This window comes from Salvelinus fontinalis, unplaced genomic scaffold (genome assembly GCF_029448725.1).
Source record: "Salvelinus fontinalis isolate EN_2023a unplaced genomic scaffold, ASM2944872v1 scaffold_0010, whole genome shotgun sequence".
NCBI lineage: Eukaryota > Metazoa > Chordata > Actinopteri > Salmoniformes > Salmonidae > Salvelinus > Salvelinus fontinalis.
Window position 1 is genome coordinate 666,352 of NW_026600219.1, and position 27,500 is coordinate 693,851.

At 48.5% G+C, this 27,500-nt stretch overlaps 1 protein-coding gene across 7 annotated transcripts in view; it reads right to left on the minus strand.

Annotated features, from left to right (window-relative positions):
* Positions 1-27,500, minus strand: part of LOC129842060 (adhesion G protein-coupled receptor L3-like) — a 362,294-nt gene that overhangs the window by 56,357 nt on the left and 278,437 nt on the right. For all 7 annotated transcript variants that reach the window (XM_055910441.1, XM_055910442.1, XM_055910440.1 and 4 more), the window contains one exon: positions 25,869-26,052. In XM_055910441.1, coding sequence (XP_055766416.1) covers positions 25,869-26,052 — 184 coding nt within the window. The remainder of the gene's footprint in view (positions 1-25,868; positions 26,053-27,500) is intronic.

A 27,500-nucleotide genomic window follows, 5' to 3' on the forward strand; every position in this document is an offset into this window, starting at 1 on the left:
GTTTAACTCTACCAGGACCAGATCATATTGTCTGTTATGAAGACAGAGACAGAGACAGTAGAGATGTTTAACTCTACCAGGACCAGATCATATTGTCTGTAATGAAGACAGAGACAGAGACAGTAGAGATGTTTAACTCTACCAGGACCAGATCATATTGTCTGTTATGAAGACAGAGACAGTAGAGATGTTTAACTCTACCAGGACCAGATCATATTGTCTGTTATGAAGACAGAGACAGTAGAGATGTTTAACTCTACCAGGACCAGATCATATTGTCTGTTATAAAGACAGAGACAGAGACAGTAGAGATGTTTAACTCTACCAGGACCAGGTCATATTGTCTGTAATGAAGACAGAGACAGTAGAGATGTTTAACTCTACCAGGACCAGATCATATTGTCTGTTATGAAGACAGAGACAGAGACAGTAGAGATGTTTAACTCTACCAGGACCAGATCATATTGTCTGTAATGAAGACAGAGACAGAGACAGTAGAGATGTTTAACTCTACCAGGACCAGATCATATTGTCTGTAATGAAGACAGAGACAGTAGAGATGTTTAACTCTACCAGGACCAGATCATATGGTCTGTTATAAAGACAGAGACAGTAGAGATGTTTAACTCTACCAGGACCAGATCATATGGTCTGTTATGAAGACAGAGACAGTAGAGATGTTTAACTCTACCAGGACCAGATCATATTGTCTGTTATGAAGACAGAGACAGAGACAGTAGAGATGTTTAACTCTACCAGGACCAGGTCATATTGTCTGTAATGAAGACAGAGACAGTAGAGATGTTTAACTCTACCAGGACCAGATCATATTGTCTGTAATGAAGACAGAGACAGAGACAGTAGAGATGTTTAACTCTACCAGGACCAGATCATATTGTCTGTTATAAAGACAGAGACAGAGACAGTAGAGATGTTTAACTCTACCAGGACCAGATCATATTGTCTGTTATGAAGACAGAGACAGTAGAGATGTTTAACTCTACCAGGACCAGATCATATTGTCTGTTATGAAGACAGAGACAGTAGAGATGTTTAACTCTACCAGGACCAGATCATATTGTCTGTTATGAAGACAGAGACAGAGACAGTAGAGATGTTTAACTCTACCAGGACCAGATCATATTGTCTGTAATGAAGACAGAGACAGAGACAGTAGAGATGTTTAACTCTACCAGGACCAGATCATATTGTCTGTTATGAAGACAGAGACAGTAGAGTAGAGAGACGCCTCTCTCTTTCAACACACACACGTACACACACACCAACACAACCGAGGCCTCTACCTCTAGTTTAACAAGATACATGTGATCTGGCCTTGAGAAGTCTAATGTCGGTATAAATTGTTTGCCAGAGACAAACACACACACACACACACACACACACACACACACACACACACACACACACACACACACACACACACACACACACACACACACACACACACACACACACACACACACACACACACACACTACATGTTATTTTCTTTCTGCTTGGCAGAATCTCCAGGCAGAACAGAGCTAGTTATCATGGCTGCATGCACATCACATCCCCCCCACTCTCCTCTCCTCTCCTCTCCTCTCCCTCCCCTCTCCCTCCCCTCTCCTGTCACCCCCCACTCTCCTCTCCTCCCTCTCTAATCCCCCTCTCCTCCCCTCTCCTATCCTGTCACCACCCTCTCCTCTCCCTCTCCCTCTCCTCCCCTCTCCTCTCATCCCCCTCTCCTCTATGTCTTTCTTCTCCTCTCTAATCCCTCCATCATCTCTACTCCCAGGAATAGTACAGTCTCGGAACAATGGAGAGAAAAAAACATTTAATTTGTTCTTCTCTTCCGCCGGGTCAGGTGATGAAATTATGTCTTTGAGCAATGAACGTTTCATCTCTACACTGAGCTCTCTTTCTCTCTCTCTCTCTCTCCTTGTCTCTCTCTCTGTCTCTCCTTGTCTCTCTCTCTCTCTCCTTGTCTCTCTCTCTCTCTCTCTCCTTGTCTCTCTGTCTCTCTCTCTCCTTGTCTCTCTGTCTCTCTCTCTCTGTCTCTCTCTCTTTCTCCTCTGTCTGTCTGTCTGTCTCTCTCTCTTTTTCCTCTGTCTGTCTGTCTCTCTTTCTTTCTCCTCTGTCTGTCTGTCTGTCTGTCTGTCTGTCTGTCTGTCTGTCTGTCTGTCTGTCTGTCTGTCTGTCTCTCCTTTTCTCCCCTGTCTGTCTTTCTCTCTCTCTCTGTCTCTATTTCTCCTCTGTCTGTCTGTCTCTGTCTGTCAGTCTCTCTCTCTCTTTCTTTCACTCTCTCTCTTTCTTTCACGCTCTCTCTTTCTCCCCTGTCTGTCTGTCTGTCTGTCTGTCTGTCTGTCTGTCTGTCTGTCTGTCTGTCTGTCTGTCTCACTCTGTCTCCCTCTCTCTCTGTCTCCCTCTCTCTCTGTCTCCCTCTGTCTGTCTGTCTGTCTCTCTCCCCGTCTCTCTCTCACTCTCTCTCTCTCTTTTTCCTTTGATTATCGTCCCTCCCTCATTTTATGATTTAATATTTTCACACTTTCCTGCACATCATCGCCCCATTACTGTCTGAGAGTCACTGGTCCGTCAGAAATAGAACAGAGAGGGGAAGAAGAGAATGTGATCGAGGGAGGGGAGGAAAGATGAGGAAAGAGGGAGGGGGAAATGGAAGAGAGAGGGGAAGAAGAGAATATGATCGAGGGAGGGGAGGAAAGATGAGGAAAGAGGGAGGGGGAAATGGAAGAGAGGGGAAGAAGAGAATGTGATCGAGGGAGGGGAGGAAAGATGAGGAAAGAGGGAGGGGGAAATAGAACAGAGAGGGGAAGAAGAGAATGTGTTCGAGGGAGGGGAGGAAAGATGAGGAAAGAGGGAGGGGGAAATAGAACAGAGAGGGGAAGAAGAGAATGTGATCGAGGGAGGGGAGGAAAGATGAGGAAAGAGGGAGGAGGAAATGGAAGAGAGGGGAGGAAAGATGAGGAAACAGGGAGGGGGAAATGGAAGAGAGGGGAGGAAAGATGAGGAAACAGGGAGGGGGAAATGAAAGAGAGGGGAGGAAAGATGAGGAAACAGGGAGGGGAAATGGAAGAGAGAGGAGGAAAGATGAGGAAAGAGGGAGGAGGAAATGGAAGAGAGAGGGGAAGAAGAGAATGTGATCGAGGGAGGGGAGGAAAGATGAGGAAAGAGGGAGGAGGAAATGGAAGAGAGGGGAGGAAAGATGAGGAAACAGGGAGGGGGAAATGGAAGAGAGGGGAGGAAAGATGAGGAAACAGGGAGGGGGAAATGAAAGAGAGGGGAGGAAAGATGAGGAAACAGGGAGGGGAAATGGAAGAGAGAGGAGGAAAGATGAGGAAAGAGGGAGGGGGAAATAGAACAGAGAGGGGAAGAAGAGAATGTGATCGAGGGAGGGGAGGAAAGATGAGGAAAGAGGGAGGGGGAAATGGAAGAGAGAGGGGAAGAAGAGAATGTGATCGAGGGAGGGGAGGAAAGATGAGGAAAGAGGGAGGGGGAAATGGAAGAGAGAGGGGAAGAAGAGAATGTGATCGAGGGAGGGGAGGAAAGATGAGGAAAGAGGGAGGGGGAAATGGAAGAGAGAGGGGAAGAAGAGAATGTGATCGAGGGAGGGGAGGAAAGATGAGGAAAGAGGGAGGGGAAATGGAAGAGAGAGGAAACCAAGGCCCCAGTATATTTAGACGTGACCCAAAGGGAAATAACAGGCCACTTGGGTTCTATCCACCATATTTGAAACACTATAAACTTGAATTTGTTTTAAAGGTTATTTAAGCTTTATTTAACCAGGAAAAGCCCCACTGAGACACAGTCTCTTCTGCAAAGGGAGAACCAGCCAGGGCGGCAGCAGGATCAATACAACATTACAACACACCATACGATCAGTGGAACAACAACACGGTCCAGCCTACAGGAAACATTTCCTCCTGAACACAGTCAGACTTCACAGGTTTAAACTCACCGAGGGTCACTAACACAGTCAAACTTAACAGTTTTAAACTCAGTCAGAGTTAGACTTCACAATTTTAAACTCACCCAGGGTCACTAACACAGGCAGACTTCACAGTTTTAAACTCACCGAGGGTCACTAACACAGTCAGACTTCACAGTTTTAAACTCACCCAGGGTCACTAACACAGTCATACTTCACAGTTTTAAACTCACCGAGGATCACTAACACAGTCATACTTCACAGTTTTAAACTCACCGAGGATCACTAACACAGTCGGGCTTCACAGTTTTAAACTCACCCAGGGTCACTAACACAGTCAGGCTTCACAGGTTTAATCTCACCCAGGGTAACGAACACAGTCAGGCTTCACAGGTTTAATCTCACCCAGGGTCACTAACAGTCAGGCTTCACAGGTTTAAACTCACCCTGGGTCACTAACACAGTCAGACTTCACAGTCTTAAACTCACCCAGGGTCACTAACACAGTCAGGCTTCACAGTTTTAAACTCACCCAGGGTCACTAACACAGTCAGGCTTCACAGGTTTAACCTCACCCAGGGTCACTAACACAGTCAGGGTTCATAGTCCATAGTATGCACAATGTGGCGCATAATCGAATGTACATATTGTAACAGTCCTGACCTGTTTTATGTTGTTTTTTATGTGTTTATGGTCAGGGCATGTGTTTTGGGTGGGCAGTCTATGTTATCTGTTTCTATGTTGGTTTCGGTTTGCCTGGTATGGCTCTTGATTAGAGGCAGGTGGTTTGCATTTTCCTCTAATCAAGAGTCATATTTAGGTAGGGCATTATCACTGTGTGTTTGTGGGTGATTGTCTCCTGTGATGTCTTCGTGTCGTTATCGATGTATATTCACAAACGGGACTGTTTGGCTGTTCGTTTTGTTTCGATGTCGTCTGTTGCCTGTTCGTGAGTTTACGTTCCAGTTATGTAAGTTTATGTTCAGGTTTTCGTTCTACGTCGTTTTGTTATTTTGTAGTTTGAAAGTGTTTTGTTTAGTTTTCGTGTTGCCATCTGCATCATTGTAATTTATAATAAAGATGGCATATTTCCCAGACTCCGCATTTTGGTCAGAAGATCCTTCTCTCCTCACCTCATCTGAGGATGAGGAGAGCGACAGCTGTAACAGAATCACCCACCAAAATACAGAGACCAAGCGGTATGGGAATGCTCGACGGAGCAATAAGGATTTCTGGACTTGGGAGGAGATATTGGACGGTAGAGGACCTTGGGCTCAACCAGGGGAATATCGCCGTCCTAAGGAGGAGAAGAGGGCAGCCACAGCCCAGGAGCGCTGGTATGAGGAGGCAGCGCGACGACGCGGTTGGGAGCCCGTGAGTACGACCCAAAAATTTCTTGGGGGGGGGCACACGAGGAGTGTGGCAAAGCCGGGTAGGATACCCGAGCCAACTCCCCGTGCTTACCGTGGAGGTAGAAGGCGTCGTACTGGTAAGACACCGTGTTATGCGGTAAAGCGCACGGTGTCCCCAGTACGCGTGCTTAGCCCAGTGCGGGCTATTCCACCTTGCCGCACTGGGAGGGCTAGGTTGGGCATCGAGCCGGGTGCCATGAAGCCGGCCCAACGTAGCTGGTCTCCAGTACGTCTCCTCGGGCCGGTGTACATGGCACCAGCCTTACAGGTGGTGTCCCCGGTTCGCCTGCATAGCCCAGTGCGGGCTATTCCACCTCGCCGCACTGGCAGGGCTACGGGGTTCATTCAACCTGGTAGGGTTGGGGAGGCTCGGTGCTCAAGAGCACGTGTCCTCCTTCACGGTCCGGTATATCCGGTGCCACCTCCATGTACCAGTCCTCCGGTGGCAGCCCCCCGTACCAGGCTGTCTCTCCGGGTTCTCTCTCCTGCTGTTTCCTCCTCTCCAGCGCAGCCGGTGCCTAGACCACGCACCAGGCTGTCTCTCCTTCTCCTCCCTACAGAGCCATCCGTCTCCCCAGCGCCATCTGAGCCATCCGTCTCCCCAGCGCCATCTGAGCCATCCGTCTCTCCAGCGCCATCTGAGCCATCCGTCTCCCCAGCGCCGTCTGAGCCATCCGTCTGCCATGAGCCTGCAAAGCCGCCCGTCTGCCATGAGCCTGCAAAGCCGCCCGTCTGCCATGAGCCTACAGAGCCATCCGCCAGACAGGAGCCGCTAGAGCCGTCAACCAGACAGGAGCCGCTAGAGCCGTCAGCCAGACAGGATCTGCCAGAGCCGCCAACCAGACAGGATCTGCCAGAGCCGCCAACCAGACAGGATCTGCCAGAGCCGCCAACCAGACAGGATCTGCCAGAGCCGCCAACCAGACAGGATCTGCCAGAGCCGCCAACCAGACAGGATCTGCCAGAGCCGCCAGCGAGCCATGAGCAGCCAGAGCCGTCAGAGAGCCATGAGCAGCCAGAGCCGTCAAAGAGCCATGAGCAGCCAGAGCCGTCAAAGAGCCATGAGCAGCCAGAGCCGTCAGTGAGCCATGAGCAGCCAGAGCCGTCAGAGCGCCATGAGCGTCGAGAGCCGTCAGCCTGCCATGAGCGTCGAGAGCCGTCAGCCTGCCATGAGCGTCGAGAGCCGTCAGCCTGCCATGAGCGTCAAGAGCCGTCAGCCTGCCATGAGCGTAGAGAGCCGTCAGCCAGCATGGACCTGCCAGAGCCGTCCAAACAGGACCTGCCAGAGTCCTTCAGCCGGGATCTGCCCCTTGTCCCGGTGTTGCCCCTTGTCCCGGTGCTGCCCCTTGTCCCGGTGCTGCCCCTTGTCCCGGTGCTGCCCCTTGTCCCGGTGCTGCCCCTTGTCCCGGTGCTGCCCCTTGTCCCGGTGCTGCCCCTTGTCCCGGTGCTGCCCCTTGTCCCGGTGCTGCCCCTTGTTCTGGTGCTGCCCCTTGTCCCGGTGCTACCCCTTGTCCCGGTGCTGCCCCTTGTCCTGGTGCTAGCTGTTTATTTAGGGGAGGGTAGTGTTAGGGTGGGCATTAGAAGGGGTAGAAAGAAGAGGGGAGTGACTATGGTGGTATGGGGACAGCGTCCTGAGCCGGAACCACCACCGTGGTCAACTGCCCACCCGGACCCTCCCCTGGACTTTGTGCTTGTGCGCCCGGCGTGCGCATCTTGAGGGGGGGGTACTGTAACAGTCCTGACCTGTTTTATGTTGTTTTTTATGTGTTTATGGTCAGGGCATGTGTTTTGGGTGGGCAGTCTATGTTATCTGTTTCTATGTTGGTTTCGGTTTGCCTGGTATGGCTCTTGATTAGAGGCAGGTGGTTTGCATTTTCCTCTAATCAAGAGTCATATTTAGGTAGGGCATTATCACTGTGTGTTTGTGGGTGATTGTCTCCTGTGATGTCTTCGTGTCGTTATCGATGTATATTCACAAACGGGACTGTTTGGCTGTTCGTTTTGTTTCGATGTCGTCTGTTGCCTGTTCGTGAGTTTACGTTCCAGTTATGTAAGTTTATGTTCAGGTTTTCGTTCTACGTCGTTTTGTTATTTTGTAGTTTGAAAGTGTTTTGTTTAGTTTTCGTGTTGCCATCTGCATCATTGTAATTTATAATAAAGATGGCATATTTCCCAGACTCCGCATTTTGGTCAGAAGATCCTTCTCTCCTCACCTCATCTGAGGATGAGGAGAGCGACAGCTGTAACACATATTTGTAATATCATTGGATCAATGTATATGGATTACTGTGTCATGTCTGTGACTACTATTAAACGTTAATACTTATTTTATCAAATAAATGCTCTATGTGTAGATATTATTACGTGATTGAACTAAATCATGTACACTTGAATTAACTAGGAAGTCGGGGCACCACGGGAAAATGTTTATAGAGTCTCTATTTCCTAAATCGACTCTTCAGATATTTTCATGTCTTATCGATTAGTCTTCTATTAATGTATCATTATTACCTCATCAGTTCTCATTACAAAACGTCACAAACCCTTGGATATCTGCACGAACCCTAGCCTATATGATGAATCAGCGATATACAAATTGGCTTAATTATTTATTTACTAACTAAATAACCACAGAAGTACATAACAACCAAACAGTAGATATTGGTTACTAACACAATGCATTGATAGAAAAGTCCCTAGTGGGCTAAACCGGTATGACAGCTTGGTAGACAAAGGAAAGGGGTGGAGACAGATAAAAGAGCGGGAAAGACAAAATGGATTCACTACACACAGTTGATAATTATATGAATTGAAATATTAATCTTTTGCACATGAACGGCCGCTCCTTCGAGAATAATTCCAATGTATATATTTACGCCCGAATGTCGTTGTTGTCTCTCTGTTGGAATCGCCGGTCCGTCTGCTGGACAGTCAGTTCATCAGAGAGTCTGGATAACTTCCCCAGAAGTCCCAATGTCTTTCGTAGTTGTCGCTTTCTCAGCAGCTCTGGATAGTGTCTGTTGTAATGGATACATCAGGTGGTACAGATGGTTGTTGCATAGAATAGTTACTTCTGCGGTTGTCGGTATTCTCGTACTAGATTTACGTAATTTCCCAGCTGTAGACTAGTACTTCTACGTCTAGGATTTGCTCTTATTCTGTAGTGATTGATAGTCTCAGGGTTGAACCATTTCCAGCTGTGTAGCCAAAACGACACACTGTCTGGTCTCCTGGGCCTATAGAGTAGAGCTCCATAGTTTCTGGTCTAGTGGTCTATAGAATTTTATCCATTCCAACGTGGGGACTCCGTCCCAGCGTTCTCTGACTTAATGTACATTTTGTAGGAAGTGGGTTTTATACTCTGTGGGAAAAAGGGGCGGTTCCACGACGCCTGATGTAATGTCTGGCCTCACGGGGGCGTGGCCACTGACTAGTTAAAACTTTATATGAAAATCCATACTCTCATTCAGAAGGCTAACATCACCTTACATCTTTTCACAAATAGTTTCATATTTACTTTTATCCAACACCTAGATGTAAATCTGATCATTGAAAAGTGTACACAAACAGAGATACAGTTCGTTTCCTGTCCTTCATGAGTTCGCCAAATGAAACACACTCGTCATGACTGTCCCTTAAGTGTCCACGGACCACTCCCACATTCTCAAAAATATAAATATTGTTTAATTATTCAAACGTTTGACGTCCAAGGGTCTCTCTTTAAGTACCACAGTTTAACATTCCAATCTGGAATACTACAGAGCATAGAGACAGCGCATTTTATGACCGACCATAAACCAGTCGACTTCCCGCTCCTCTCCCCCACTCTAGGAGAGAGAGACAGCACGCTGTAGAGCCAGGAGAGTCATGACATTCCAACCTCTAGGAGAGACAGCACGCTGTAGAACCAGGAGAGTCATGACATTCCCCCTCTAGGAGAGACAGCATGCTGTAGAGCCAGGAGAGTCATGACATTCCCCCTCTAGGAGAGAGAGAGCACGCTGTAGAGCCAGGAGAGTCATGACATTCCCCCTCTAGGAGAGAGAGAGCACTGTAGAGCCAGGAGAGTCATGACATTCCCCCTCTAGGAGAGACAGCACGCTGTAGAGCCAGGAGAGTCATGACATTCCAACCTCTAGGAGAGACAGCATGCTGTAGAGCCAGGAGAGTCATGACATTCCCCCTCTAGGAGAGAGAGAGCACGCTGTAGAGCCAGGAGAGTCATGACATTCCCCCTCTAGGAGAGAGAGAGCACTGTAGAGCCAGGAGAGTCATGACATTCCCCCTCTAGGAGAGACAGCACGCTGTAGAGCCAGGAGAGTCATGACATTCCAACCTCTAGGAGAGACAGCATGCTGTAGAGCCAGGAGATTCATGACATTCCCCCTCTAGGAGAGACAGCACGCTGTAGAGCCAGGAGAGTCATGACATTCCCCATCTAGGAGAGACAGCACGCTGTAGAGCCAGGAGAGTCATGACATTCCCCCTCTAGGAGAGACAGCACGCTGTAGAGCCAGGAGAGTCATGACATTCCCCCTCTAGGAGAGACAGCACGCTGTAGAGCCAGGAGAGTCATGACATTCCCCCTCTAGGAGAGAGAGCACAATGTAGAGCCAGGAGAGTCATGACATTCCCCCTCTAGGAGAGACAGCACGCTGTAGAGCCAGGAGAGTCATGACATTCCCCCTCTAGGAGAGACAGCACGCTGTAGAGCCAGGAGAGTCATGACATTCCCCCTCTAGGAGAAAGACAGCACGCTGTAGAGCCAGGAGAGTCATGACATTCCCCTCTAGGAGAGACAGCACACTGTAGAGCCAGGAGAGTCATGACATTCCCCCTCTAGGAGAGACAGCACGCTGTAGAGCCAGGAGAGTCATGACATTCCCCCTCTAGGAGAGACAGCACGCTGTAGAGCCAGGAGAGTCATGACATTCCCCCTCTAGGAGAGACAGCACGCTGTAGAGCCAGGAGAGTCATGACATTCCCCCTCTATGAGAGACAGCACACTGTAGAGCCAGGAGAGTCATGATATTCCCCCTCTATGAGAGACAGCACGCTGTAGAGCCAGGAGAGTCATGACATTCCCCCTCTACGAGAGACAGCACGCTGTAGAGCCAGGAGAGTCATGACATTCCCCCTCTAGGAGAGACAGCACACTGTAGAGCCAGGAGAGTCATGACATTCCCCCTCTAGGAGAGACAGATCATCACAGGAGAGTCATGACATTCCCCCTCTAGGAGAGACAGCACACTGTAGAGCCAGGAGAGTCATGACATTCCCCCTCTAGGAGAGACAGCACGCTGTAGAGCCAGGAGAGTCATGACATTCCCCCTCTAGGAGAGACAGCACGCTGTAGAGCCAGGAGAGTCATGACATTCCCCCTCTAGGAGAGACAGCACGCTGTAGAGCCAGGAGAGTCATGACATTCCCCCTCTAGGAGAGACAGCACGCTGTAGAGCCAGGAGAGTCATGACATTCCCCCTCTAGGAGAGAGAGCACGCTGTAGAGCCAGGAGAGTCATGACATTCCCCCTCTAGGAGAGGGAGAGCACACTGTAGAGCCAGGAGAGTCATGCCATTCCCCCTCTAGGAGAGAGACAGCACGCTGTAGAGCCAGGAGAGTCATGACATTCCCCCTCTAGGAGAGAGAGCACGCTGTAGAGCCAGGAGAGTCATGACATTCCCCCTCTAGGAGAGACAGCACGCTGTAGAGCCAGGAGAGTCATGACATTCCCCCTCTAGGAGAGACAGATCATCACAGGAGATTCATGACATTCCCCCTCTACGAGAGACAGCACGCTGTAGAGCCAGGAGAGTCATGACATTCCCCCTCAAGGAGAGAGAGCACACTGTAGAGCCAGGAGAGTCATGACATTCCCCCTCTAGGAGAGACAGCACGCTGTAGAGCCAGGAGAGTCATGACATTCCCCCTCTAGGAGAGACAGATCATCACAGGAGAGTCATGACATTCCCCCTCTACGAGAGACAGCACGCTGTAGAGCCAGGAGAGTCATGACATTCCCCCTCTAGGAGAGAGAGCACACTGTAGAGCCAGGAGAGTCATGACATTCCACCTCTAGGAGAGACAGCACACTGTAGAGCCAGGAGAGTCATGACATTCCCCCTCTAGGAGAGACAGCACGCTGTAGAGCCAGGAGAGTCATGACATTCCCCCTCTAGGAGAGACAGATCATCACAGGAGAGTCATGACATTCCCCCTCTTGGAGAGAGAGCACGCTGTAGAGCCAGGAGAGTCATGACATTCCCCCTCTAGGAGAGACAGCACACTGTAGAGCCAGGAGAGTCATGACATTCCCGCTCTAGAAGAGACAGCACGCTGTTGAGCCAGGAGAGTCATGACATTCCCCCTCTAGGAGAGACAGCACGCTGTAGAGCCAGGAGAGTCATGACATTCCCCCTCTAGGAGAGACGTCCCGCTGTAGAGCCAGGAGAGTCATGACATTCCCCCTCTAGGAGAGACAGCACGCTGTAGAGCCAGGAGAGTCATGACATTCCCCCTCTACGAGAGATAGCACGCTGTAGAGCCAGGAGAGTCATGACATTCCCCCTCTAGGAGAGACAGCACGCTGTAGAGCCAGGAGAGTCATGACATTCCCCCTCTAGGAGAGATATTACGCTGTAGAGCCAGGAGAGTCATGACATTCCCCCTCTAGGAGAGACAGCACGCTGTAGAGCCAGGAGAGTCATGACATTCCCCCTCTAGGAGAGACAGCATGCTGTAGAGCCAGGGGAGTCATGACATTCCCCCTCTAGGAGAGACAGCACGCTGTAGAGCCAGGAGAGTCATGACATTCCCCCTCTAGGAGAGAAAGCACGCTGTAGAGCCAGGAGAGTCATGACATTCCCCCTCTATGAGAGACAGCACACTGTAGAGCCAGGAGAGTCATGACATTCCCCCTCTATGAGAGACAGCACGCTGTAGAGCCAGGAGAGTCATGACATTCCCCCTCTACGAGAGACAGCACGCTGTAGAGCCAGGAGAGTCATGACATTCCCCCTCTAGGAGAGACAGCACACTGTAGAGCCAGGAGAGTCATGACATTCCCCCTCTAGGAGAGACAGATCATCACAGGAGAGTCATGACATTCCCCCTCTAGGAGAGACAGCACACTGTAGAGCCAGGAGAGTCATGACATTCCCCCTCTAGGAGAGACAGCACGCTGTAGAGCCAGGAGAGTCATGACATTCCCCCTCTAGGAGAGACAGCACGCTGTAGAGCCAGGAGAGTCATGACATTCCCCCTCTAGGAGAGACAGCACGCTGTAGAGCCAGGAGAGTCATGACATTCCCCCTCTAGGAGAGACAGCACGCTGTAGAGCCAGGAGAGTCATGACATTCCCCCTCTAGGAGAGAGAGCACGCTGTATAGCCAGGAGAGTCATGACATTCCCCCTCTAGGAGAGAGAGAGCACACTGTAGAGCCAGGAGAGTCATGACATTCCCCCTCTAGGATAGAGACAGCACGCTGTAGAGCCAGGAGAGTCATGACATTCCCCCTCTAGGAGAGAGAGCACGCTGTAGAGCCAGGAGAGTCATGACATTCCCCCTCTAGGAGAGAGAGCACGCTGTAGAGCCAGGAGAGTCATGGATTCCCCCTCTAGGAGAGACAGCACGCTATAGAGCCAGGAGAGTCATGACATTCCCCCTCTAGGAGAGACAGCACGCTGTAGAGCCAGGAGAGTCATGACATTCCCCCTCTAGGAGAGACCGCACGCTGTAGAGCCAGGAGAGTCATGACATTCCCCCTCTAGGAGAGAGAGCACGCTGTAGAGCCAGGAGAGTCATGACATTCCCCCTCTAGGAGAGACCGCATGCTATAGAGCCAGGAGAGTCATGACATTCCCCCTCTAGGAGAGACAGCACGCTGTAGAGCCAGGAGAGTCATGACATTCCCCCTCTAGGAGAGAGAGAGCACGCTGTAGAGCCAGGAGAGTCATGACATTCCCCCTCTAGGAGAGACCGCACGCTGTAGAGCCAGGAGAGTCATGACATTCCCTCTCTAGGAGAGACCGCACGCTGTAGAGCCAGGAGAGTCATGACATTCCCCCTCTAGGAGAGACAGCACGCTGTAGAGCCAGGAGAGTCATGACATTCCCCCTCTAGGAGAGAGACAGCACGCTGTAGAGCCAGGAGAGTCATGACATTCCCCCTCTAGGAGAGACAGCACGCTGTAGAGCCAGGAGAGTCAGGACATTCCCCCTCTAGGAGAGACAGCACACTGTAGAGCCAGGAGAGTCATGACATTCCCTATCTAGGAGAGACAGCACACTGTAGAGCCAGGAGAGTCATGACATTCCCCCTCTAGGAGAGAGAGCACACTGTAGAGCCAGGAGAGTCATGACATTCCCCCTCTAGGAGAGAGACAGCACGCTGTAGAGCCAGGAGAGTCATGACATTCCCCCTCTAGGAGAGACCGCACGCTGTAGAGCCAGGAGAGTCATGACATTCCCCCTCTAGGAGAGACAGCACGCTGTAGAGCCAGGAGAGTCATGACATTCCCCCTCTAGGAGAGAGACAGCACGCTGTAGAGCCAGGAGAGTCATGACATTCCCCCTCTAGGAGAGACAGCACGCTGTAGAGCCAGGAGAGTCATGACATTCCCCCTCTAGGAGAGACAGCACACTGTAGAGCCAGGAGAGTCATGACATTCCCTATCTAGGAGAGACAGCACACTGTAGAGCCAGGAGAGTCATGACATTCCCCCTCTAGGAGAGAGACCGCACGCTGTAGAGCCAGGAGAGTCATGACATTCCCCCTCTAGGAGAGAGAGCACACTGTAGAGCCAGGAGAGTCATGACATTCCCCCTCTAGGAGAGAGACAGCACGCTGTAGAGCCAGGAGAGTCATGACATTCCCCCTCTAGGAGAGAGAGCACACTGTAGAGCCAGGAGAGTCATGACATTCCCCCTCTAGGAGAGACAGCACACTGTAGAGCCAGGAGAGTCATGACATTCCCCCTCTAGAAGAGACAGCACGCTGTAGAGCCAGGAGAGTCATGACATTCTCCCTCTAGGAGAGACAGCACACTGTAGAGCCAGGAGAGTCATGACATTCCCTCTCTAGGAGAGACAGCACACTGTAGAGCCAGGAGAGTCATGACATTCCCCCTCTAGGAGAGACAGCACACTGTAGAGCCAGGAGAGTCATGACATTCCCCCTCTAGAAGAGACAGCACGCTGTAGAGCCAGGAGAGTCATGACATTCTCCCTCTAGGAGAGACAGCACACTGTAGAGCCAGGAGAGTCATGACATTCCCCCTCTAGAAGAGACAGCACGCTGTAGAGCCAGGAGAGTCATGACATTCCCCCTCTAGGAGAGACAGCACGCTGTAGAGCCAGGAGAGTCATGACATTCCCCCTCTAGGAGAGACAGCACACTGTAGAGCCAGGAGAGTCATGACATTCCCCCTCTAGGAGAGAGACCACACGCTGTAGAGCCAGGAGAGTCATGACATTCCCCCTCTAGGAGAGAGAGCACACTGTAGAGCCAGGAGAGTCATGACATTCCCCCTCTAGGAGAGAGACAGCACGCTGTAGAGCCAGGAGAGTCATGACATTCCCCCTCTAGGAGAGACCGCACGCTGTAGAGCCAGGAGAGTCATGACATTCCCCCTCTAGGAGAGACAGCACGCTGTAGAGCCAGGAGAGTCATGACATTCCCCCTCTAGGAGAGAGAGCACACTGTAGAGCCAGGAGAGTCATGACATTCCCCCTCTAGGAGAGACAGCACGCTGTAGAGCCAGGAGAGTCATGACATTCCCCCTCTAGGAGAAGGAGAGAGCACACTGTAGAGCCAGGAGAGTCATGACATTCCCCCTCTAGGAGAGACAACACGCTGTAGAGCAGACCCACGGGAAAACTGATCCCTCAGATCATCACAGGAGAGTCATGACATTCCCCCTCTAGGAGAGACAGCACGCTGTAGAGCCAGGAGAGTCATGACATTCCCCCTCTAGGAGAGAGAGAGCACGCTGTAGAGCCAGGAGAGTCATGACATTCCCCCTCTAGGAGAGACCGCACGCTGTAGAGCCAGGAGAGTCATGACATTCCCCCTCTAGGAGAGACAGCACGCTGTAGAGCCAGGAGAGTCATGACATTCCCCCTCTAGGAGAGACAGCACGCTGTAGAGCCAGGAGAGTCATGACATTCCCTATCTAGGAGAGACAGCACGCTGTAGAGCCAGGAGAGTCATGACATTCCCCCTCTAGGAGAGACAGCACGCTGTAGAGCCAGGAGAGTCATGACATTCCCCCTCTAAGAGAGACAGCACACTGTAGAGCCAGGAGAGTCATGACATTCCCTATCTAGGAGAGACAGCACACTGTAGAGCCAGGAGAGTCATGACATTCCTCCTCTAGGAGAGACAGCACGCTGTAGAGCCAGGAGAGTCATGACATTCCCCCTCTAGGAAAGATATTACGCTGTAGAGCCAGGAGAGTCATGACATTCCCCCTCTAGGAGAGACAGCACGCTGTAGAGCCAGGAGAGTCATGACATTCCCCCTCTAGGAGAGACAGCATGCTGTAGAGCCAGGGGAGTCATGACATTCCCCCTCTAGGAGAGACAGCACGCTGTAGAGCCAGGAGAGTCATGACATTCCCCCTCTAGGAGAGACAGCACGCTGTAGAGCCAGGAGAGTCATGACATTCCCCCTCTATGAGAGACAGCACACTGTAGAGCCAGGAGAGTCATGACATTCCCCCTCTATGAGAGACAGCACGCTGTAGAGCCAGGAGAGTCATGACATTCCCCCTCTACGAGAGACAGCACGCTGTAGAGCCAGGAGAGTCATGACATTCCCCCTCTAGGAGAGACAGCACACTGTAGAGCCAGGAGAGTCATGACATTCCCCCTCTAGGAGAGACAGATCATCACAGGAGAGTCATGACATTCCCCCTCTAGGAGAGACAGCACACTGTAGAGCCAGGAGAGTCATGACATTCCCCCTCTAGGAGAGACAGCACGCTGTAGAGCCAGGAGAGTCATGACATTCCCCCTCTAGGAGAGACAGCACGCTGTAGAGCCAGGAGAGTCATGACATTCCCCCTCTAGGAGAGACAGCACGCTGTAGAGCCAGGAGAGTCATGACATTCCCCCTCTAGGAGAGACAGCACGCTGTAGAGCCAGGAGAGTCATGACATTCCCCCTCTAGGAGAGAGAGCACGCTGTATAGCCAGGAGAGTCATGACATTCCCCCTCTAGGAGAGAGAGAGCACACTGTAGAGCCAGGAGAGTCATGACATTCCCCCTCTAGGATAGAGACAGCACGCTGTAGAGCCAGGAGAGTCATGACATTCCCCCTCTAGGAGAGAGAGCACGCTGTAGAGCCAGGAGAGTCATGACATTCCCCCTCTAGGAGAGAGAGCACGCTGTAGAGCCAGGAGAGTCATGGATTCCCCCTCTAGGAGAGACAGCACGCTATAGAGCCAGGAGAGTCATGACATTCCCCCTCTAGGAGAGACAGCACGCTGTAGAGCCAGGAGAGTCATGACATTCCCCCTCTAGGAGAGACCGCACGCTGTAGAGCCAGGAGAGTCATGACATTCCCCCTCTAGGAGAGAGAGCACGCTGTAGAGCCAGGAGAGTCATGACATTCCCCCTCTAGGAGAGACCGCATGCTATAGAGCCAGGAGAGTCATGACATTCCCCCTCTAGGAGAGACAGCACGCTGTAGAGCCAGGAGAGTCATGACATTCCCTCTCTAGGAGAGACCGCACGCTGTAGAGCCAGGAGAGTCATGACATTCCCCGTCTAGGAGAGACAGCACGCTGTAGAGCCAGGAGAGTCATGACATTCCCCCTCTAGGAGAGAGACAGCACGCTGTAGAGCCAGGAGAGTCATGACATTCCCCCTCTAGGAGAGACAGCACGCTGTAGAGCCAGGAGAGTCATGACATTCCCCCTCTAGGAGAGACAGCACACTGTAGAGCCAGGAGAGTCATGACATTCCCTATCTAGGAGAGACAGCACACTGTAGAGCCAGGAGAGTCATGACATTCCCCCTCTAGGAGAGAGAGCACACTGTAGAGCCAGGAGAGTCATGACATTCCCCCTCTAGGAGAGAGACAGCACGCTGTAGAGCCAGGAGAGTCATGACATTCCCCCTCTAGGAGAGACCGCACGCTGTAGAGCCAGGAGAGTCATGACATTCCCCCTCTAGGAGAGACAGCACGCTGTAGAGCCAGGAGAGTCATGACATTCCCCCTCTAGGAGAGAGACAGCACGCTGTAGAGCCAGGAGAGTCATGACATTCCCCCTCTAGGAGAGACAGCACGCTGTAGAGCCAGGAGAGTCATGACATTCCCCCTCTAGGAGAGACAGCACGCTGTAGAGCCAGGAGAGTCATAACATTCCCCCTCTAGGAGAGACCGCATGCTGTAGAGCCAGGAGAGTCATGACATTCCCCCTCTAGGAGAGACAGCACGCTGTAGAGCCAGGAGAGTCATGACATTCCCCCTCTAGGAGAGAGACAGCACGCTGTAGAGCCAGGAGAGTCATGACATTCCCCCTCTAGGAGAGACAGCACGCTGTAGAGCCAGGAGAGTCATGACATTCCCCCTCTAGGAGAGACAGCACGCTGTAGAGCCAGGAGAGTCATGACATTCCCCCTCTAGGAGAGACAGCACGCTGTAGAGCCAGGAGAGTCATGACATTCCCCCTCTAGGAGAGACAGCACGCTGTAGAGCCAGGAGAGTCATGACATTCCCCCTCTAGGAGAGACAGCACGCTGTAGAGCCAGGAGAGTCATGACATTACCCCTCTAGGAGAGACAGCACACTGTAGAGCCAGGAGAGTCATGACATTCCCCCTCTAGGAGAGACAGCACACTGTAGAGCCAGGAGAGTCATGACATTCCCCCTCTAGGAGAGACAGCACGCTGTAGAGCCAAGAGAGTCATGACATTCCCCCTCTAGGAGAGACAGCACGGTGTAGAGCCAGGAGAGTCATGACATTCCCCCTCTAGGAGAGACAGCACGGTGTAGAGCCAGGAGAGTCATGACATTCCCCCTCTAGGAGAGAGAGCACGGTGTAGAGCCAGGAGAGTCATGACATTCCCCCTCTAGGAGAGAGAGCACACTGTAGAGCCAGGAGAGTCATGACATTCCCCCTCTAGGAGAGAGAGCACACTGTAGAGCCAGGAGAGTCATGACATTCCCCCTCTAGGAGAGACAGCACGCTGTAGAGCCAGGAGAGTCATGACATTCCCCCTCTAGGAGAGAGAGCACACTGTAGAGCCAGGAGAGTCATGACATTCCCCCTCTAGGAGAGACAGCACACTGTAGAGCCAGGAGAGTCATGACATTCCCCCTCTAGGAGAGACAGCACGGTGTAGAGCCAGCAGAGTCATGACATTCCCCCTCTAGGAGAGACAGCACACTGTAGAGCCAGGAGAGTCATGACATTCCCCCTCTAGGAGAGACAGCACACTGTAGAGCCAAGAGAGTCATGACATTCCCCCTCTAGGAGAGACAGCACGGTGTAGAGCCAGCAGAGTCATGACATTCCCCCTCTAGGAGAGAGAGAGAGCACGCTGTAGAGCCAGGAGAGTCATGACATTCCCCCTCTAGGAGAGAGAGAGAGCACGCTGTAGAGCCAGGAGAGTCATGACATTCCCCCTCTAGGAGAGAGAGAGAGCACGCTGTAGAGCCAGGAGAGTCATGACATTCCCCCTCTAGGAGAGAGAGCACGCTGTAGAGCCAGGAGAGTCCTGACATTCCCCCTCTAGGAGAGAGAGCACGCTGTAGAACCAGGAGAGTCATGACATTCCCCCTCTAGGAGAGACAGCACGCTGTAGAGCCAGGAGAGTCATGACATTCCCCCTCTAGGAGAGACAGCACGGTGTAGAGCCAGGAGAGTCATGACATTCCCCCTCTAGGAGAGACAGCACGGTGTAGAGCCAGGAGAGTCATGACATTCCCCCTCTAGGAGAGACAGCACGGTGTAGAGCCAGGAGAGTCATGACATTCCCCCTCTAGGAGAGAGAGCACGGTGTAGAGCCAGGAGAGTCATGACATTCCCCCTCTAGGAGAGAGAGCACACTGTAGAGCCAGGAGAGTCATGACATTCCCCCTCTAGGAGAGAGAGCACACTGTAGAGCCAGGAGAGTCATGACATTCCCCCTCTAGGAGAGAGAGCACGCTGTAGAGCCAGGAGAGTCATGACATTCCCCCTCTAGGAGAGAGAGCACGCTGTAGAGCCAGGAGAGTCATGACATTCCCCCTCTAGGAGAGAGAGCACGCTGTAGAGCCAGGAGAGTCATGACATTCCCCCTCTAGGAGAGAGAGCACGCTGTAGAGCCAGGAGAGTCATGACATTCCCCCTCTAGGAGAGAGAGCACGCTATAGAGCAGACCCACTGTAACCTGATCCTTCAGATCATCACAGGAGAGTCATGACAACTGCAACAATGTTTAATAAACAATAACAACCTAAACAACTTGTACTGAGTATCACCTCACATCACTTAACCAACTCCTCCAGAACGGTTTGTGTTTCTGAACACAGCTCATAAAGATGGTTATATAAAGGGGTTTATATAGAGTGTGTTTCTGAACACAGCTCATAAAGGGGTTTATATAGAGTGTGTTTCTGAACACAGCTCATAAAGATGGTTATATAAAGGGGTTTATATATGCAGGCTACAGTGCTGTGTGTGTGTGTGTGTGTGTGTGTGTGTGTGTGTGTGTGTGTGTGTGTGTGTGTGTGTGTGTGTGTGTGTGTGTGTGTGTGTGTGTGTGTGTGGGTGTGTGTGTGTGTGTGTGTGTGTGTGTGTGTGTGTGTGTGTGTGTGTGTGTGAGTGTGTAGCTGAGAACCTTAAAGAGAGAGAGAGAGGGAGCGCATTAAAAGAAGTAACAGTGTGTGTTTTGTCTTGTTAATCTCTCCTCCCAGCTAATCTGGTGGGCAGATTCTAACAGATTATCCTTCTCCCTCTGTTCTTCATATCCATCCCTTCCAGCTCCCACTATCCCCACTTTCTCCCTTTCATTCAAAACAGCTTCTCATCCCCCTCTTTCGTCCCCCTCCATGCTCTCTCTCTCTCTATCATTATACATCTCTCATCCCCCTCTTCTTTCCCCCTCTCTCCTTTCTCTCTCCCTCACTCTTATCCAAAATCAACCCAATGTGTGTTTCACCCAATACTCTACTGTAATCAGTCTATACTCCACTGTAATCAGTCTATACTCCACTGTAATCAGTCTATATTCCCATGCAATCAGTCTATACTCCACTGTAATCAGTCCATACTCCACTGTAATCAGTCTATACTCCACTGTAATCAGTCTATACTCCACTGTAATCAGTCTATACTCCACTGTAATCAGTCTATACTCCACTGTAATCATTCTATACTCCACTGTAATCAGTATATACTCCCCTGTAATCAGTCTATACTCCACTGTAATCAGTCTATACTCCACTGTAATCAGTCTATACTCCACTGTAATCAGTCTATACTCCCCTGTAATCAGTCTATAATCCACTGTAATCAGTCTATACTCCACTGTAATCATTCTATACTCCACTGTAATCAGTCTATACTCCCCTGTAATCAGTCTATACTCCACTGTAATCAGTCTATACTCCACTGTAATCATTCTATACTCCACTGTAATCAGTCTATACTCCCCTGTAATCAGTCTATACTCCACTGTAATCAGTCTATACTCCACTGTAATCATTCTATACTCCCCAGTAATCAGTCTATACTCCACTGTAATCAGTCTATACTCCCCTGTAATCAGTCTATATTCCCTGTAATCAGTCTATACTCCACCGGAATCAGTCTATACTCCACTGTAATCAGTCTATACTCCCCTGTAATCAGTCTATATTCCCTGTAATCAGTCTATACTCCACTGTAATCATTCTATACTCCACTGTAATCAGTCTATACTCCCCTGTAATCAGTCTATATTCCCTGTAATCAGTCTAAACTCCATTGTTGGCAGCACATTTTAACAAAGGCAGCACCTTCTCACCACCAAGATAGCACCTTCGCACCAAGGCAGCATTCTGGGTAAATGTATTTATATAAAGCTGATTCTGATGATGCCTTTTATCCCTCCCTCCCTCCCTCCCTCCCTCCCTCCCATAAAACCCTGAATAAAACACTCTGCAGTACGACTACACACACACACACACACACACACACACACACACACACACACACACACACACACACACACACACACACACACACACACACATGCAGACACACACACACACACACACACATGCAGACACACACGCCTCAGTAGAACAGAGGATATGGTGTAATGTGTGTCAAACCACCAGGGAGCTGGTATAAACACGGTATGAATAGAGAGCTGATGATGATCGTAAAGCGCTTGTGTGTCTATTCTGGTTACGCCGTTTCTATACTACAGAACTATATTAAAGTAGACGTGCTGTAGGTTTTCCAGATAAGACTGGTGTTGGAAGGCTCTCCTGATGAGCAGTGAGTAGCTCAGAACCCCTAGTTCAGAGAGAAAGGCCTTTGGAGTGTTTATCTAAGGTCCTCCCTGTCCAATCACAGAGCCTTCAGAAAGTATTCATACCCCTTGACTTATTACACACGTTGTAGTGTTACAGCCTGCATTTAACATGGATTAACACAATACCCCATAATGACAAAGACAAAATATATATATATATATTTTAATTTAACATTTTTGAAAATGTATTGTATAAATGAAATACAGAAATATCTCATTTACATAAGTATTCACACGCATTGGGTCAATACATGTCAGAATCAAACGTTGGCAGCGACTACAGATGTGAGTCTTTCTGGGTAAGTCTCTAGAGCTGTGAGTCTTTCTGGGTAAGTCTCTAAGAGCTGAGAGTCTTTCTGGGTAAGTCTCTAAGAGCTGTGAGTCTTTCTGGGTAAGTCTCTAAGAGCTGTGAGTCTTTCTGGGTAAGTCTTTAAGAGCTGTGAGTCTTTTCTGGGTAAGTCTTTAAGAGCTGTGAGTCTTTCTGTGTAAGTCTCTAAGAGCTGTGAGTCTTTCTGGGTAAGTCTCTAAGAGCTGTGTACGCTTCCATTGTACAATATTTGCCCGTTATTCTTTAAACAATTGTTCAAGCTCTGTCAAGTTGGTTGTTGATCATTGCTACACAGCCATTGTTAGATGTTGCCATAGTTTCTTAAGTCAAAACTGTAACTAGGCCACTCAGGAATATGTCTTGGTGAGCAACTCCAGTGTAGATACGGCCCTGTGTGGTTATTGTCCTGCTGAATGGTGAACTAGTCTCCCAGTGTCTGGTGGAACGTAAACTGAACCAGGCTTTTCTCTTGGATTTTTCCTGTGCTTAGCTCTATTCTGTTTCTTTTCATCCTAAAAAGAACTCCCTAGTCCTTGCCAATGACAAGCATAGCCATAACATGATGCAGCCACCATCATGCATGATAATATGAAGAGTGGTACTCAGAGATGAGTTGTGTTGTATTTGCCCTAAACATGACACTTTGTATTCAGGACAAAAAGTTACTTTCTTTGTCACATTTTTTGCAGTATTACTTTAGGGCCTTGCAAACAGGATGCATGTTTTAGAATATTTGCATTCTGAACAGGCTTCCTTATTTTCACACTGTAAATTAGGTTCGTATTGTGGAGTGACTGAAATGTTGTTGATCCATCCTCAGTTATCTCCTATCACAGCCATTCAACTCTGTAACTGTTTTAAAGTCAGCCTCATGGGGAAATCCCTGAGAGGTTTCCTTCCTCTCCGGCAACTGAGTTAGGAAGGGCTCCTGTATCTTTGTAGTGACTGGGTGTAATGATACACCATCCAAAGTGTAATTAATAACTTCACCATCCTCAATGGGATTTCCATGTCTCTTTTTTGAATGATGTATTACTTTATCTACCAATAGGTGGCCTTCTTTGCGAACCATTGGAAAACCTCCCAGGTCTTTGTGGTTGAATCTGTTCTTGAAATGCACTGCTAGACTGAGGGACCTTACAGATAATTATATCTGTGGGGTACTGAGATGGGGTAGTCATTTAAAAAATGAGTTAAGCATGTTTTTACTCCTGAACTTATTTAGGCTTGCCATAATCAATTTCAATCAATTTTATTTTATATAGCCCTTCATACATCAGATAATATCTCGAAGTGCTGTACAGAAACCCAGCCTAAAACCCCAAACAGCTAGAATGCAGGTGTAGAAGCACGGTGGCTAGGAAAAACTCCCTAGAAAGGCCAAAACCTAGGAAGAAACCTAGAGAATAAAAGGGTTGAATAATTATTGCCTCAAGACATTTCAGCTTTTCATTTTTTATTAATTTGTAAACATTTCAAAAAATATAATTCCACTTTAACATTATGAGGTATTGTGCGTAGATCACACAAAATGTCGATTTAATCCATTTTAAATTCAGACTGAAACACAACAAAATGTGGAAAAAGTCAAGGGGTATGAATACTTCCTGAAAGGACTGTATTTTCACCTCCCTCTCTCTCCTCCCTCTCTCCTCCCTCTCCTCTCTCTTTCTCCCACTCCTCCCTCTCTCTCTCCCACTCCTCCCTCTCTCTCTCCCACACCTACCTCTCTCCCCTCACTCTCCGTCTCTCTCTCTTCCCTCTCTCTCGCCCACTCCTCTCTCTCTCCCTCTTCTCCCTCTCTCCTCTCTCCCACTCCTCCCTCTCTCCTCTCTTTCTCTCTCCTCCCACTTTCTCTATCCCTCTTTTATTCACACCACCCCCTATCCCTCCTCTCCCTCTCTCTCTCTCTTTCCCTCCCTCCCTCCCTCTCTTTCTCTCTCTTTCCCTCCCTCCCTCTCCCTCCTCTCTCTCTCTCTCCCTCCCTCTCTCTCTCTCTTTCCCTACCTCCCTCTCCCTCCTCTCTCTCTCTCCCTCCCTCTCTTGCTCCCTTTCCCTACCTCCCTCTCTCTCTCTCTCTCTCCTCTTTCCCTCCCTCCCTCCTCCAAGCGTTGAAGGGATAGTATTATTCTGCCCATCTTACATGCATGTTCAACCACATGTATGATATTATTCACATGTATGATATTATTCACATGTATGATAATATTCACATGTATGATAATATTCACATGCATGATATTATTCACATGTATGATAATATTCACATGTATAATATGATCCACATGTATGATAATATTCACATGTATAAAATGATCCACATGTATGATAATATTCACATGTATAATATGATCCACATGTATGATAATATTCACATGTATAATATGATCCACATGTATGATAATATTCACATGTATAATATGATCCACATGTATGATAATATTCACATGTATAATATGATCCACATGTATAATAATATTGACATGTATAATATGATCCACATGTATGATAATATTCACATGTATAATGTGATCCACATGTATAATAATATTGACATGTATAATATGATCCACATGCATGATAATATTCACATGTATAATATGATCCACATGTATAATAATATTGACATGTATAATATGATCCACATGTATGATAATATTCACATGTATAATATGATCCACATGTATGATAATATTCACATGTATGGGCTCCCGAGTGGCTCAGTGTTGTCCGGGTTTGGCCGGGGTAGGCTGTCATTGTAAATAAGAATTTGTTCTGAACTGACTTGCCGAGTTAAATAAAGATTAAATAAAAAAATATAAATATTGCCCAGAGTGCTGTAAACTCATGTAGGGTATATAATTACCCTGCTTTCGATAAGAATAATTAAGAGCCAAAGATTGCAAGTTCAATGTTATCTCCACTCTTAGAAAACAAACTAAAAGGCTTCTTCGGCTGTCCCCTTAGGAGAAACCTTTGAAGAACCTTTTTTGGTTCCAGGTAGAATCTTTTTGGTTCCAAGTAGAACCTTTTTGAGTTCCATTTAGATCCCTCTGTGGAAAGGTTTTTTACATGGAACTCAAAAGCACTCTACCCGGAACTAAAAAGGGTTCTACCCGGAACCAAAACGGGTTCTAGCTGGAACTAAAATGGTTCTACCAGAAACTAAAAAGGGTTCTCCTACGGGGACAGTCAATAAAACCTTTTTCGAACCCTTTTGTCCTAAGAGTGTAGGGATAACTACCTACTGACTTAAACGCTTAATAACTACATCTAATATACATGAATGATCTATTGGAAGTTAGGATTCAACCTTTTATGACAAACATGAACGATTCCTCTTGTCCTCCTCTCTTAGCCAGTTCTCAACGAGACTTCCTGGTTACAGGAACATCTAATCAACATCACGGATGTGACAAACATGAATGATTCCTCTTGTCCTACTCTCTTAGCTAGTTCTCAGCAAGACTTCCTGGTTACAGTAACATCTAATCAACATCCTGGATGTGACAAACATGAATGATTCATCTTGTCCTCCTCTCTTAGCCAGTTCTCAACAAGACTTCCTGGTTACAGCAACATCTAATCAACATCCTGGATGTGACAAACACGAATGATTCCTCTATAATAACATCACCATGGTAACAGTATTAACGTAACAGCTACTCACGGATGTTGTCGGTGATCTCCTCTACAGTGTCCGTCTTCAGCAGGTTATCAGCCAGCATGAAAGCTCCAGCCTCCACCGTGTCCAGCAGGGTGGTAGCCCAGCGAAGCTGCTCTCCTGTGGGCAACTGTCTCCACGCTGCCTGGGCCCTGGGCTGGAGCAAGTTGTTCACCGTCTCAACCATGGCCTGGAGGGACCATACACTCATATTAATACTATGGAGGGACCATAGACTCATATTAATACTATGGCCTGGAGGGACCATACACTCATATTAATACTATGGAGGGACCATACACTCATATTAATACTATGGAGGGACCATACACTCATATTAATACTATGGAGCGACCATACACTCAAATTAATACTATGGAGGGACCATACACTCATATTAATACTATGGAGCGACCATACACTCAAATTAATACTATGGAGGGACCATACACTCATATTAATACTATGGAGGGACCATACACTCATATTAATACTATGGAGGGACCACACACTCATATTAATACTATGGAGCGACCATACACTCAAATTAATACTATGGAGGGACCATACACTCATATTAATACTATGGAGGGACCATACACTCATATTAATACTATGGAGGGACCATACACTCATATTAATACTATGGAGGGACCATACACTCATATTAATACTATGGAGGGACCATACACTCATATTAATACTATGGAGGGACCATACACTCATATTAATACTATGGAGGGACCATACACTCATATTAATACTATGGAGGGACCATACACTCATATTAATACTATGGCCTGGAGGGACCATACACTCATATTAATACTATGGAGGGACCATACACTCATATTAATACTATGGAGGGACCATACACTCATATTAATACTATGGCCTGGAGGGACCATACACTCATATAAATACTATTGAGGGACCACACACTCATATTAATACTATGGAGGGACCATACACTCATATTAATACTATGGAGGGACCATACACTCATATTAATAATATGGAGGGACCATACACTCATATTAATACTATGGAGGGGCCATACACTCATATTAATACTATGGAGGGGCCATACACTCATATTAATACTATGGAGGGACCACACACTCATATTAATACTATGGCGGGGCCATACACTCATATTAATACTATGGAGGGACCATACACTCATATTGATACTATGGAGGGACCATACACTCATATTAATACTATGGCCAGGAGGGACCATACACTCATATTAATACTATGGAGGGACCATACACTCATATTAATACTATGGCCTGGAGGGACCACACACTCATATTAATACTATGGAGGGACCACACACTCATATTAATACTATGGCGGGGCCATACACTCATATTAATACTATGGAGGGACCATACACTCATATTAATACTATGGAGGGACCACACACTCATATTAATAATATGGAGGGACCACACACTCATATTAATACTATGGCCAGGAGGGACCATACACTCATATTAATACTATGGCCTGGAGGGACCATACACTCATATTAATACTATGGCCTGGAGGGACCACACACTCATATTAATACTATGGCCTGGAGGGACCATACACTCATATTAATACTATGGAGGGACCATACACTCATAT